The sequence below is a fragment of the Talpa occidentalis genome, unplaced genomic scaffold, assembly GCF_014898055.3.
Source record: "Talpa occidentalis isolate TD23 unplaced genomic scaffold, MPIMG_talOcc4v2.1 talOcc4.4, whole genome shotgun sequence".
In the NCBI taxonomy this organism is placed as follows: Eukaryota; Metazoa; Chordata; class Mammalia; order Eulipotyphla; family Talpidae; genus Talpa; species Talpa occidentalis.
Window position 1 is genome coordinate 119,641,330 of NW_023604295.1, and position 15,871 is coordinate 119,657,200.

The following is a 15,871-nucleotide window of genomic DNA, read 5'->3' on the forward strand; positions in this document are numbered from 1 at the left end:
AGCGTCGGGGCCACCCTCCTCTCCCGCCTTCCGGCCCCGCCCCTTCCTCCCAGAATCGCTCTCTTCCCCTTTCCGCTCGCTCTTCCGCCCCCGCTTCTCCATCGTCCTTTCTGATTGGCCAAAAGCGCCGGAGCCCGGTCGGCCAATAGACGAGCCGGGCTGGCGACGGTGGGCGTGGCGCGGCGCCGGGCCCCAGAGCGAGGCTGCCTCCCCCTCGACCGGAGCACATTCCGCCGCCGTTGCCGCCGCCCGGCCCGCGGTGTCTTCGCCGGAGCCGCCGTCGCGCCGGGTCAGGGCGGGGGGCGGGTGGGAAAGGGCAGGCCCGACGGGGGCGCAGAAGGAAACGGGAGCGGCGGGCTAGCAACGCAGGCGGCGGCCCGGTTCCGGGAGTGTCGGCGCGGCGCCGTGGTTGGGGCGGATCCCGCGGGCCCGGGCGGGGAGGGAGTCGCCGGCCCGGCCATGGCGGACAGCGAGAAGCTGGACAACCAACGGCTCAAGAATTTCAAGAACAAAGGCCGCGACTTGGAGGTAAACCCGGGGGCGCCGGAGGGGCGGGGGCCGCGGGCCTGTGCGGTCTCCGCCGGGACGCGAGTGCGGGAGCGGGCGGAGCGCCGGCCTGACGCCTCCGCGGGCGCCGGGAAGTTGGTGCGGCGCGGCCTCCGGTGCGCGGCCGAGCGCGGCGCCGGGAAGTTGGAGCGACCCGGCCGCCGGCCCGGGCCCGCGTGCGGGAGCCGCGAGCGAAGAGTAAGTGCCCGGGCCCGTGGGGGAGCCGGCGCGGGGCCGGCGCGGCCTAGGCTGCCCGCGGAGTGGCCCCGGCGGGGCGAGGGGCGCGTTTCCTTGCCGAGGGCCGGCGCCTCCCGCCGCGGCCGCGGGTCTCGCCGGGCTCCGGCGGGCCGGGGCGGTGGGCGCCGGGGAGGGGACGGCGAGCGGTGACCCAGTGGGGCTCGAACTTCCCCAGCGTGGCCCCCGGCGCCTCTACTGAAAGGCACTTTCTCTGGTCTTCCCGACTCCCGCTTTCCCCGGCCTCCCCCGACGTCCGAACTGCAGGAGTCAACTTCTCCGTTGAAAAAACACCACCCCCGGCGCGAGAGGCCCTCCCGGGGATGCTAGCAGTGCCTTCCAGCGGCCTGGGTTTTACTCTGGACATAGCTGATTCGAGATGTGGCTCACGGGGTGTCCTCGTCCAGGCAAAGGACACCCTGTATTTCAGCCTGTTCACAGATCTCTTTACCCCCCTCCTGGGAGACCCCCAGCTGCTCTCTCACACATACAGTCCACAGGGTTGTAGAAAGCTGTCATGCTGTAGTCTACAGTATCCTTTCCTCCACCTGCTGGTGGTGGTAGTGGGGGATGGGGCGGGTTATGGAATGGTACCATCACGTTTTATTATTTTAGAGGGTGAAAAAAACCCTTCGTTGTCTTAGATACAGCTGCTTTTCAGGTTCTCAGGTTCAGCACCTATATCAGACATTTTTGATAGAAGACCTCTTTCAGCTTTAAGGGTCTAGGTAAATAGCGTTTGTCTTTATTTTAAGTAACACTTTCATCTTGCATCTGAATCAGAAGTTTAGCTTTTAAAAGAAAGCGGTCATGTAGTATTTATCCCTGTCTTCTTCTTTTTTTTTTTAAACTGAGATTTTCAAATCTCACCTATTTCTCAACTTTGAACATTGGCCTGACTGAGACAGTAATTATTTAGGGGGTTTTCCACAAAGCCCTTAGTGAATCTCTAAAGTAGCTTTATCTGTCTGCGAGAGTTTCAGAGGGACATGAAAGGGACTAAACGGACTATGAAGTAGGGCTGTGGCTGTCCTGTGACTGTTAATATGAGACATCATTGTGATCCCTTTTTTTTTAATGAAAAAAATTTAGCACCTTGGGATAATTCACATGTCATAGAACTCACCATTTAAATGTACAGCTTATGATTTGCACTGTTTACTTGTGTAGCCATATGATGGAAAAAATATACTAATGTGAACGTTTAGAATGAGGGGGGTAAATCATGAATCGCAAAACTTAGTAACAGAATTGCCACAAGGTTACAAAAAAAAAAGGCAATTGGGTGTTTGACAAATCCTTCTCATCCTTTTCCCACCTACATTTCTGGCTGCTTCCTTTTTAAACAGCTTCATTGAGATGTAATTCACATATCATACAGTTCACCCATTTTAACTGACTTTTGTTATTTTCACACAGTTTTGCAACCAACACCACTGTCTTAGAACATTTTCATCACCCTAAAAAGAAACCCAAATTCATTAGCAGTCACTTTCTATTTCCCAATTACATTCTGTCTCCAGATTTTCTATTCTGAACTTTTCATAAAAATGAAGTTTTATAATATATCATCTTTAGACTGGCTTCTTTCAGGTAGCATGTTTCTAATGTTCACACATGATCTTACAAGAACGTATCGGTACTTTGTTCCTCTTTACGGCTGAATAATAATTCAACATATACTACATTTTTTGCTTATCCTTTTTCAGTTGGTGGACATTTGCCTGTTGCCACTTTTTAGTTATTATGCATAATGCTGCTGTGAACATTCAAATACACATTTTTGTGAGAGCCTATGTTTTCATTTATTTTTGTTTATATACCTAGCATTGGAATTACTGGGTCACATGGTAATTTATATGCAACCTTTTGTGGAATTTCAGAATTGTCTTCCTGAGAGATCCTATTTCTTTAAATTGATGTTTCCCTTACTGCATATCTCTTACTACTTCAGTCAAAATAAGATTACATGCTGACACTTTGTTAGTAATTATTATGGTATGTGATTTTTTAAAAGATTTGTTTTTTGGCAGTTTGGTTTTTAGGAGAAATTCACGGTGCCTTGAGATCCTCTGAATAACCCTGTATGTAGATTAGGAGCATTTTCAGTTTTCCATCTGAGGAAATGACATGACTGAAAGAAAGTCATAATTTCTCATTATTACTCAAAAGTCATGTATGCATGTAATGAGATAGGAACATCTTGTATTTTCCTTACAGAACAATAGAATGGCCTCATTGGTGTATCTATTAATTATATGTATATGTCTATGCCTACTTCCTGTAAATGTGGCTATGTTGTGCTACAAGAAATTCTAGGAAAATACTGCTTTTTGGCTTATGTCTTATGATGACATCTGTTTCATTGGGAGGTCTTTGGAAAGAAGTATGAACCAGTGCTGTCTAACAAATTTTATTTATAAAAATGCCATTGAAACGTGTACTCACTGTAAAGAAAATTAATGAGATATTTATATTATTCTATACTAACTCTTCAAAATCCTGTTTGTATTTTACACTTTTGGCATATCTGAATTTTGGACTAGCAACAATAGCCTCATGGGACTGGTGGGTACCTTATTGGACAGCACACACACAAGATAGCATTTAGAGTGAGATAATTGTAGCATTTTCTGGCTTGATCTATCATGCATTCAAAATGATGAGTGTAAAGTCCTAGAATTTCGTTTAATCTATAATTTGGTGACCTTGGGAGAATCAGTTAGCTTTATGGTTTTTTCATCTATAAAATTAGGGGCACTTGATGCCTGCTTCAAAAGTATTGGGAAGATTAATAGGTTAATGTTAGGAAGAGGTCTGGCAGACTTTGAGCATTTTACCACTCAACTTTTCTGTTTGAGGGAGATAAGGGGATTTAACATACTTCTCTGCAATTGATTCTCTTGAATTGAATCTTTGTTTTTTCTCTGTGCATCTGTAACTAAAGGTAACATTGAATTTACAATTAATTGGGAAGGTTTTTAATACAGAGGTATATAGTTGCTTACTGAAGGGCAATTTCAAATAGGGAATTAGTGACCTTTCTAAAGTAATAATTTCTAAGTATTGAAGTTGAAACTGATTCATAGCTTTCAATGTGATACTCATTCCTAAAATTTTACCATTCTGACTTCTCCAAAATGTGGTTATGCTGACTTCTTGAAAGACAAAAGCATCAAAGAAGCAAATGTCAGTATCCATTTAAAATAACTTACAGGAACTGTCAGATGATATTCAGGGCTTGGATTCTTGCATGAGAGGATCACCATTATTAGTTTGAGATTAGTAACACATAGAAGGTACATAAAATACAAGGCATGAACAGCAGTGACCAAACTTCAAATAAAAAAATAATTCTTCAGAATAAAACAAATTAAGCTCATCTAGGTTGTTTTTACAAAAGTGGGGGAATTCTCTTAACAGACTTTCTAATAAACTTGGATAGTTTTCGTAGACGTTCTGAGAATATCCAGGTTAAATAGGGCTAAGTTTTGTTAGAAAAGTATCTTAAAAAACAAAAGTTTATGGAAAAAACATACACTAAATATTAAAATACTACATAAATGGAAACTAGTGATCATCCACACAACATAAAATATGAAGTCAACTTTAACAGAAAAATAGTTGCTCGGTAAGCAAGTGTTTAACAAATTGATCAGCTGTTTTGTTGTTGTTTAGAAATAACCTTGGTGATTTGTTAAACTGAAAAGCATTGTTAAGCTATTAAGTCTTGTTAACTTTTAGACACTGACCTCTCTCATCATGAATCTTGGAACATATTTACTGTACTTAAAATAACTACTGTCTAATTTTTCAATTAATAGTCCAAGCATGTGACAATATGAAATATCTGATAGAAATGTGGTTGGGTATTAAAGAATTGTTTTTGTGCTTCCTGCCAGCTTTTCTGGCTTATAGGACAACCAGTTAAAGAATTGCTTCATTGATAATTTTCTTAGAGATATTAAAATGTCTGTGTTTTTGTAACTGTGTGTCAGATGAGGATACATGTTAACTTAGAAAAAGTTGTAGGAATGATTTAGCTTTAAAAGAATGAAAGTACTTCAGAAAATAGTGTAGGCAGTTCTTAAACTTTGATCCCTAATATCTGATATTGTCCATAGATCCTTAAAATATTTTTAAGTGTTTTTTTTTTTTTTTTTTTTTTTTTTTTTTTGAGCAATAGTCATGTACTTGAGGCCTGTAATAATGAAATGAGAGCTTGTCATCAAATCTAACCTTGAATGATGATTTTGGTACTCACTGATTTAGCTTTAGAACAAAGGAGGGAAGTATGCTTGAACTAACTTTGAGCATCTGCCATATATGCTATTAGTTGTAATTTCATTTCTCTCAATCATATAATCAGGAACTATTTTTATACAAGAAAAATCTTTCAAGTTAAGTCACTTGATAGCATAACATGCAAAGGACTGATTTTAACTCACTTTTGTCAAAGTAGTTTGTACTTTTTATGTTACACCATATTACTTTTCTTTAATTTCTCTCAGCCATAGTACAGATCTTAATGTTGATGAAAAGGTAATATATAAAAGCACCTAGCGTAGTCCATGGTTTATAAGTATACAGTGTTTACTTTTTTATTCCATGGAGATTTTTGGAAATTGTGCATCACTTGTGGACTTTGAGCTCTGGATATAATTCATTCACTGTATTTTCCATTTAATTTTAGTAAAAGACAGGACCAAGGGAGTTGCTCTTTTTTAAAAAAAAAAAAAGATTTATTTATTTATGCTTACAAGAACTGGGGTACAGGCCAGAGGTGCAGGGGGTGAGAGGGTTCACCAGAGACAATGTGGGGAACAGAACAGGTAGATCTGCGGAAATAAACTGCTTAGGGGGGAGCAGTGGGCTACACAGGAGATGTCCACTGCGCTATGTGGGTAGCTCCCTGGCCAGCTGGGGATCACACTCATGCTGCAGAGGCTGCAGATAGCTTCACTGTGCTGTGCTTTAACCCCTTGTGCCACCAGGGAGGCCCCGGAAATCTCCTTTTTTATACATCAGTGTGAAAACAGTCTTTATGCTGGTACCTACTAAATAAGGATAATACAGGGCCTCCCTGGTGGCTCAGGGGGTTAAGGCTCAGCACTGTGAAGCTATCCCAGCCACTGTAGCATGAGTTCGATCCCCAGCTAGGGAACTAACCCCACAAGGCCCTGCAGACCTCTCCTGTCTGGCCTGCTGCTCCCCTCAGCAGTGTATTTCAGTCAGTCTGCCTGTGCTGATCCCCACTCTGTCTCTGGTGAATCCTCTCACCTCTCCCCCACACCTCTGGCCTACACCCCAGCTCTTGTGTGAATAAATAAATAAAAATAATCTTTAAAAAAAAAGTAAGGATGGTACAGATGTGCTTGTTAAGGCTGTCCCCCCCCGAAATTTTCAAAGCTTTGAGGCTCAAGACCCATTTTATTGTTAAGGACCTGCAAAGAGTTTTGTTTATGGATCTCTATTATAAATATTTTTCATTTTATAAGTTAAAACTAAGATTTTTAACAAATACTAGCTTACATAAAAATAATTGTTACTTGATATAAAGAAATTTCTAATGAAAACTAAGAATGAGCATGTTTCACATTTTTTCAGGTATATTTAATGTTTGATTCATGAGAGGAGCTGGATTCTTATATCTATTTCTGAATTCACATCGTCATGGATAGACAGTTGAAAGGGGGATGTTTTAATAGCCTTTTCAGATAATTGTGGAAATTGTTCTTTGATTCCATACCATAACTCCAGAAATGATAGGGTGGAATCTGAAGCCACTTCAGTGAACGTTTCTTACTGTTGTTAAATTAAAATCCATTGGTCTATCTCGCATTTGGAATGTGTCTTTTACCTTTACCTAATTTTGTAACATCATGTATTGATCATTTAGAAACTGTTAACTTCACTGAGTTATGCAGGTCTTCCAAGTGCTGACACATTTTATTATACTCAGGAAAAAAATCACAATTATCATTTTGTCTCTACATAGTTCATTAAAAAAAAATCTTAAATACTGGGAATCTTTCATGCTCACTTGTGGTCGGTACAAGTTTTCCAAAGTTCTTATTTTCATTGAAAGCTCAAATTTTATCATTAACAACAAATACTGTAAGTTATTTTCCATGAAGCCATAAGCTCACTTTGCTTTTTTTTTTTTTTTTTTTTTTTTTTTTTGTGAAAACATCTGCCAGACACTGGCAATAACCATAATTTGTCTGTCAGTCATCCTTTCAAATAAAAATGATGTTCCATGAAAAAAGTGGTTTCTTCAGTTCTCAACTCAATCACACAAATACTTTTTCCTTGAGACAGGAAAAAGTATGAAAGTACTTCAGAATGGCTACTAATATAGCTTGGAGACATTGCTTTTAAAGCACCAGCCTTTATTTATTTATTTATTTATCGAGGTACATTGGTTTACATCATTTGTGTTTAGAAGTAAAGGCTCTCACCCTTCATGTGTTGTTACTATACCACACCTATCACCAAAGCACCCACAGTCCATCTAAAGCAATTGCAGTTTTACTACATTGTGTTATAGTGTAAATGTTAACATAATTTTAAAAGTATGAAAAAAATATTATGAAGATAATATTTCAGTGTGGACCCTCTGAACAATTCTCTGTCTTCATAGGAGCCCATTGACAACTCATTATCTTTGTTTTTGGTTGTCGGTTGCTTCTGTTACAGGTTACTGTCACTTTTTATTAATAAAGGTTCTTAAAAGACTTTAGGATAGCACCATTAAAGAACATGGACTGTGGAGTCACTGACACCTGGATTTGAGCCTTGGTTTTTATCAAATACTTAAATACTTGACAGTACCAAGCATATGAAGAGTAAATGGAGGCCTTTTTATTTCTGCCAGTTTGCTTCATCAAACATTACATTTAAATAACCCTATGTTCCCTATCAGAGTGGCATTTTGTTTGCAGTTCCTTTTGTATCGCTGTGCGCCATAGTCCAGCGCACATCACATGAATTGGGAAAAGCATTCTTTTCCCTTTATTACCATCTGAGTATAAAAGCCTACTTTATCCTGCATACATCAACCAAATTGTCACAAGGCTACAAATTTCTCCCTACATTTCTATAGTTCCATCTTGTAACTAACTTAGTAAATACTTTGTGTAGACTGTAAAAGTTTCTTCACAGGAATGTAGATTTAACCATAAAATAGCTCTAATTCACACTATTACCTGTAATGAAAAAAAATTTAAGGTCAATAGGCATTTGCTGGTAATGCTTACTTAAAATGCTAAACTTTTTTTTTTTTAATAGAGGCACGTTTTTATTTATTTTTATTTGTTTGTTTTGTTTATATATGCACTGGGTACAGTCAGAAGCGCGGGAGGGTGAGAGAACTCACCAGAGCCAGAGTGGGGAGCAGAGCAGGCAGAAAGACTGAAGTACACTGCTGAGGGGAGCAGCGGGCAGCAGGAGAGGTCTCCATGCCATGCGGGACCCTCCTCCGGTGGCCGGGGAGCAGCCGGGGATCGAACCGGCGCTGCAGAGGCCGCGGGCAGCTTCGCAACCCAGCGCTCAACCGCTGCGCCACCGGGGAGGCCCTAAAATGCTAAACTTTTAAAAATAAAGCTTTAAGGTCTTTTCTATTGCTGTTTACAGTTTGAACAAAGTTTGGTTAACTCTCACTTTTATCCTAAATTTTATAGTAAAATTAGTGTAGATTATACTTTCATTGTTGCATTTTGGCAAATCTGAAATTTCATAGATTTTTATGAATAAAAATCAGAGTCCTTAGATAATGTGGTGTTTCATAATCTGATGATAGACCCTTTTTTAATATTAGAAAGCAAATGATGTTTCCAGTTTTGTTTTTTTTTGTTTTTTGTTTTTTTAAGATTTATATATGCATACAAGAACTGGGATACAGGCCAGAGGTGTGTGGGGGGTGAGAGGATTCACCAGAGACAGAGTGGGGAACAGAACAGGCAGATAGACTGAAGTACACTGCTGAGGGGAGCAGCGGGTGAGTCAGGAGAGGTCTGCTGCACTATGTGGGTTGCCCTCTGGCCGGTTGGGGATCGAACTCTTGCTGCAGGCTGCAGATAGCTTCATAGGTTGAATCTTAACCCCTTGTGCCTCCAGGCAGGCCCTGTTTCCAGTTCTTTAATGAAAACTTTAATTGCCCATTATCTACTCTTAATACTTGTCTTAGTTTTAGTAGCACATCTTTGTGGTTCCTTAATGTAGGTAATACATAGATTTATTTAGTTATACTAGTTATAGTCTGAAAACCCTACAAGTACTCTCTACTTGGTTGTATTAAATGATCCTGTCTGTTTTATTATGCATAATATTCACCCTGGTCCTCGTTAGCAACACTTGCAGCTGTTAGTGGTTTTTTCTAAACCACTAAACTATAAGTGACTATAGTCAAATAATTGTTAATATTTTGGTAACTCATTTTTAAATGATTTTCAAATAATTAAAATCTTGATTTTTTTTTTTTTTTTAAGATTGATTTATTTGTACAAGCACTGGGTACAGTCAGAAGCGCGGGAGAGTGAGAGAATTCACCAGAGACAGAGCGGGGAGCAGGGCAGGCAGAAAGAACGAAGTACACTGCTGAGGGGAGCAGCGGGTGGCAGGAGAGGTCTGCGCGCCATGTAGGACCCTCCTCCGGTGGCCGGGGAGCAGCTGGGAATCGAACCAGCACTGCAGAGGCTGCGGGCAGCTTTGCAACCCAGTGCTCTACCTCTGCGCCACCAGGGAGGCCCGAAATCTTGATTCTTAATAAATATGGCACCCTGTATTTTCTGACTCTCTGTAGAATAGTGCTTTAAAGTTACCCTAAGTTCTTTTCCCATAATGTTAGTACTGAAAGGTCTAATAATTTTAGGCTGAAAGAGCTGATTTTTATATTATGTTGAACAGAGTCTCAACTAAAATTGGTTTAAGCATAGTTGGGGAGTCTGGCTCTCATATAAACCATTGAGTCCAGGGTAGCAGCTGGCATAAATTATGAGCGTTCTAGTAAAAATCTAGGGAGGTCTCTGATGGATCAAGATTAGATTGCATGCTTATACCTGAATTAATCATTGTAGTCAGAGGAATATGGTTTTATGATTGGCTTGCCACAGGGTCATGTGCCACATGTCCCACCACTTGTTGCAGTTGGGAAGGAGTTTCAGTACCTCCACTTAAACCACAGGTTTGCCCCAAGAATGAGGGGTGGTCTCTTAGCATAAGAAGAAATGAAGAAAAAAGCCTATTGAAGACAAGTTAGAAAGCACTACATTCAGTACAGATGTGGACTGGTTCCTTAATTTCCATTTGAATGTTAATGTGGAAAAGTATGTTGCATTTTAAGTATATTTGTAGAATTGAGTTCATTGTTGGTCGGTTATTTTCTCAAATTATTAAGTGTTCATATTTTTTCTCATAGTCTTGAATAACTTCCCAGTTCTCTTGTTTGCCAGACTTACAATAGTAACAGTAGTGTCTTTAAATGATGAAAACGCTTAACTCAGACTAATAAGCAAATATATATATGGCGGATGTCATTAGTCACTAGGGAAATTCAGATGGAAAACAATGAGATACCACCTCATACCTACTGTGATGACTCTAAAGAAAATGACAACTGTTAGTGAGAAGGTGGATAAAGTAGGGCTCTCATATGTGACTGATGGGAATGTAAAATGGTACAGCCACTTTGGAGCTCAGTTCTTCAAAAAGTTAAACAGTTACATGTAACCCAGCAATTCCACTCCTTAGGTATTAATCCAAGAGAATTGGGAATAAATGTCTGCAAAGAAACTTGCACATAACCATTCACAGCAGCACTAGCCATAACAGGCAAAACATGGAAACAACCCGTATGTCCTTCAGCTGATAAACAAAATGCAGTATATACGTACAATGGAAAATTGTTTTTCACAGAAAGGAATTAATTACTACTACATGCTGTATGGCATGCATGAACCTTGAAAACATTATGCCTCCTGAAAGCCAGTTAAAAATAGATTACATATTCTATAGTTCCATCTAGATGAAATGCCTGGATAGGTAAATCCATTGAGATAGGAAGTAGATTCAGTAGTTGCCAGGACCAGAGGCAGGGGAAGGGGATGACTCCTAGTAAGTATGGGACTCTTCGTGGTCAAGAAAAGTAAAGGAAACGATCTGGAATTAGATGGTGGTGATTGATGTACACTTTATGAATGTGCTAAAAATCTCCAAATTGTAAACTTAATTTTTTTAAAGATTTATTTTTTATTTATTTATACAAGAACCAGGGTACAGTCAGAAACATGGGAGGGTGAGAGAATTCACCAGAGCCAGAGCGGGAAACAACAGGCAGACGACAAAATATACTGCTGAGGGGAGCAGTGGGCACAGCAGGAGAGGTCTACGCGCCATGTGGGACCCTTGCCAGTGGCCAGGGATCGAACCGGTGCTGCAGAGGCTGCGGGCAGCTTCACAGCCCAGCGCTCAACCGCTGTGCCACCAGGGAAGGCCGCAAATTGTAAACTTTAAATGGGTGGATTGTCTGGTATGTTAATAATCTCAGTAGAGCTATTAGGTTAAAAAGACAGAAAAAAAAAAACCCAAGCTTAACTAAGAGTAAATGGAGACTGACAACTTTGCACTACATATGGGTCGCAGGTGAATTCTTATTTTTTTTAAAGATTTATTTATTTATGCATACAAGAGCTGGGGTACAGGCCAGAGATGCGGGGGTGGGGTGGGGGTGCCGTAGAGGCTGTGGATTGCTTCATGATGCATTGTTTAACCCCTTGGGCCACCAGCAAGGCCCACAGGTGAATCCTTGACAGCTCTTTTTCATTGTCTGCTGTCCTGTATTGAATTCCTTTGTTCAGCAAATATTTATTCATCTTCTGTGTTCAAGGTTCTGTTGTAAACAAAAAAGGAAAGAGCAATGATGACTAACACAGACTAAGTTACTGTTCTCATGGAGTTTATATTCCATCGTATAAGGATCTCTCAGAACCCTGCTCTAAGTATATCCTGTGCAAATACTCAATAACTGTGAACTAGTGTTGTAGTTGGTTCCTTAATTTTCTTTCCTAAACTCAAATTTACAATAAATTATATACTTCAAGTTTGAAGGGAAAGGTATCCTAAAACGTTTTGTGTCTAGTAACTCTTACCTTGACATTTAGGGAAAAACTTGATTTTTAGAATTACAAGACCTAGAATTACAGTCCCTTAGCTATACACATTTAGAAAAGCTTAATAATAAAATTTTTAGTCTCAGTATCTGTAAAGTATTACTAAGTACTTGTTTTAATTAAGTCTTTAAGAATGTAAGAATAGGGGCCTCCTTGGTGGCGCAAGGGGTTAAGTGTTAGCGCTGTGAAGTTATCCGCAGCCACTGCAGCATGAGTTTGATCCCACGCCAGGGAGCAACCCACAAGGTACAGCAGACCTCTCCTGACTTGCCCGCTGCTCCCCTCAGTAGTGTATTTCAGTCAGTCTCCCTGTGCTGTTCCCCACTCTGTCTCTGGTGAATCCTCTCACCACCACCACCACCCCCCGCTCTTCTGGCTTGTACCCCAGTTCTTGTATGCATAAATAAATCAGTCTTTAAAAAAAAAAGAATGTAAGAAATAACCCTAATTCAGATTAGGTCAGATAATGTGGTGGTATTAGGAAAGTTAAGGAACCAATTCTTAGATTTTCCAAGGTACTTAAGAAGGACTGTCTTGGTGGTAGGAATTTAGGAGGAATCTTCCCTTTATTGCTCTGCCAGCTGCTAACTCAGTCACTAAGCTTTATTTTTTAGATACTGATTGTCTTAGTCTTTGTGTAATTTTATGTTAAAGAGCTAATAAGCTCTGCCAAAGCTGAAGCAGATTGTTATAACTGAATCATGTGCCTTCCCCCACACCCCCCCCATCAAGTGAGCTGTGATGTGAGGAAGGGAAAGGGGTGTCACATGATAACATCCTTTACTGCTTTTGCAGCAGCATCCCTGGAAACAAGTTTCTCATAGAAAAGGTTGTAAAGTACATTATTTAGTTAATGTCACGCCTTCCTTTTTTTCTGTTAACTTTTTACTACTCACTGTTGAAATGTGGGGCAGATCATTATGACCTCATTATCTCATCTCTGCAGTGGTTGCCTTTATTTCTACTATTGTTTTTCTCCAGTTCATATAATAACCAGCATAGTTCTTTTAAAAAATAAATTAGGGCCTCACTGGTAGCACAAGGGGCTGAGCACTGCACTATGAAGCAGTCCGCGGCCTCTGCAGCATGAGTTCGATCCCTGGCCAGGGAGAAACCCTCATGGCAGGGCAGACCTCTCCTGCCTTACCGGCTGCTCCGCTCAGCAGTGTATTTCAGTCACTCTGCCTGTTCTGTTCCCCACTCTGTCTCTGTTGAATCCTCTCACCCCCCACACCTGTGGTCTGTACCCCAGTTCTTGTACCCATAAATAAATAAAAATCTTTAAAAAATAAAAAATAAAAAATAAATTAGATCATATCTCTCCTCTACTTCAGTAACTTCTCAATTCATTTAGCTTCCAAACTTCTTACTAAGACCTTCAAGACTTAACCATATCTGGTTCCTGTCTTTATCTTGTACCTCTCTCACTTTTTAAAATCTTTCTTAGTATCCTGTCATTCATCTTTTAATTCCTCTAATTCTGACACATTAATTGTTCACTCTTCTTCAGGCCTTTCACACATGTTGCTCTACTGTCAGAATATCTTCCCCAACCCATTCATCACCTTTCCTTCACCTGCCTGGTTATTTCTCATACTTCAAATTTCTAATATTTCTATCTCTGAGCAGGCTAACTGAAAGTTAAAACCCCCTTCTTTATTTTCCTTAAAAGCATTGATTATAATTTGTTAGTGTATTTAATCAGTGTTAACTTCTCCCATCAGACTATAAGCTCCCTGACAGTGTGGACCACGTCTAGTTTGTGCACCACTGTATTCTAATTGTCATCACCAAGTCTGGCTCAGATACATGACACTTAAGTAATTTGAGGGAATTAAATATAACTTAAAAGAAAAATTAAATTTTTTTTTTCTCTGAAATGGTACTGTCCTTGTCTTTGTAACTATTTTTTAGAAAAATGAAACAACCTTCCATAATCGTAACTACTATTAATTTTGGGGGTACTTTTTAATAATTTTTTTATTTAGGTAATACTGGTTTTACAGCATTGTACCTGATTCAGAAATACAGACTTCTACCTCCCCAGTTACATGAAACTACACCACACTTACCACCAAGGTACTCATAGACAACCACCACCATAGTCCATTGATGCTCCCTTCCTCTTTTTATCTTCTCTGGTAGCCTCAGATTTTTAGTCAGATTTTTCTAGGGTTTTTTGATTTGGTTTTTGCAATATTTGCCTTTCTCTGCCTGACTTATTTCACTTAGCATCATCCCCTTCAGTTTCATCCATGTTTTTGCAAACAGCAAGAGTTCCCTTTTTTAAAAAAAAAAAAAAATTTTATTTATTATTTATACAAGCACTGGGTACAGTCAGAAGCGCAGGAGGGTGAGAGAGTTCGCCAGAGCAGGGAACAGAACAGGCAGACTGACGAAATACACTGCTGAGGGGAGCAATATGCGGGGCAAGAGAGGTCTGCGCGCCATGTGGGACCCTCGCCGGCAGCCGAGGATCAAACCAGCGCTGCAGAGACTGCGGGCAGCTTGGCAGCCCAGCGCTCAACCGCTGTGCTACGGGGGAGGCCCAAGAGTTCATCCTTGTTTGTTTGATTTTTTTCATTTGAGTAGTAAATATTGTGTAAATATGCCATATCTTGTAACCCATTCATCAGTACTTGGGGCAGATAGGTTGTTCACAAAACTTGACTATTATAAATATGGCTGCAGTGAACACAGAGGTGCATATAGCCTTTCAAAGTAGTATCTTTGCATTCTTTGGGTAGATACCTACGAGTGGAATTGCTGAATCATATTGTAGGTCTATTTTTAATAAGGATTTCTCCTTTTCCGTGCACATATTTTTGAACTTATTTTGGGTTCTCATAGTAAAATACAGCAGAGTTTCTTACTCCTGGTGCTATTGATATTTTAGGCCAGATAATTCTTTGTAGTGGGGAACCGTGTGTTTCACAGGATCCCTTACCCTCCTCTGCTCATTAGATCTCAGTAGCACACTCTTACCTAATTGTAACTATCAAAATTATTTCCACAAATTTCCAAATGTTCCCCATGACAGAACCATCCCAGATGAGAACCACTGGAAAGCAAATCAATAAACTTTCAGAACATAATTGCTATATTAACTTTTTCAACTCAGAAACCTTTAATGGATTCCTGTTTTTTAATCCAGGGTCAAACTGCCTTAATAATAAGTTGTCTTTCAGTTTTTCAGTCTAGTTTAGCAGATATTTGAGTATTTTCTGCATAAATGTGCTAGTGAAAGGGCAAACACTAAAATGTGTGACAGGATATTATCTTTTTAGTTTATAATTTTACCTTCCACTTAACTTCATCTCAGACTCGTCTCCTTCAGACTTGGGAGCCTACCTGTCCCTTAACATTCAGTTCTACTTTTCTGTTTTTGCTAATAGTGAATCTCTACTGTAAACGCCTTTCAGTCTTTCCTTTACCTTGCCATTTTTTAATTTGTATTTCTAGGTTAAATGTAAGCTTCCAAGCCTCAGTTAAGTTTTCCTTTGTCATACCGATTCATGTCTGTCATTTCTTTATTGAACTATTAGTTACTTTTATTATTCACATTTTGGTGTTCCTTCATATAAGATAAATTTCATGCTTGTCGTGTGTTTTGTAGAGAAGAAAGTATTGCTAAAGGATATGTATGACTTAATACACCCACAAATCAGACAGCCTAGATGAAAGAGGTGAATTCCTAGAAACATATAACTTACTAAGACAGTATCATCAAGAAATCAAAAATCTGTTGGATCTGTAATTGGTAAGGAGATTGAATCAATACTTAAATACATCAGGGCCTCCCCTGATGGCGCAGCGGTTGAGCGCTGGGCTGCGAGGCTGCCCGCAGCCTCTGCAGCGCCGGTTTGTTCCCCGGCCACCGGCAAGGGTCCCACCAAAAAAAAAACAAACAAAAAAAAACTGCC

The 15,871-nt window shown here is 40.3% G+C and overlaps 1 protein-coding gene across 1 annotated transcript in view; it reads left to right on the top strand.

The window, feature by feature from the left end:
* The first annotated feature begins 342 nt into the window (after positions 1-342).
* KPNA4 (karyopherin subunit alpha 4) overlaps positions 343-15,871 on the top strand; it is a 54,433-nt gene continuing 38,904 nt past the window's right edge. Inside the window, exon 1 of the mRNA XM_037526200.2 lies at positions 343-528. Coding sequence (XP_037382097.1) covers positions 460-528 — 69 coding nt within the window. The 5' untranslated portion in view covers positions 343-459. The remainder of the gene's footprint in view (positions 529-15,871) is intronic.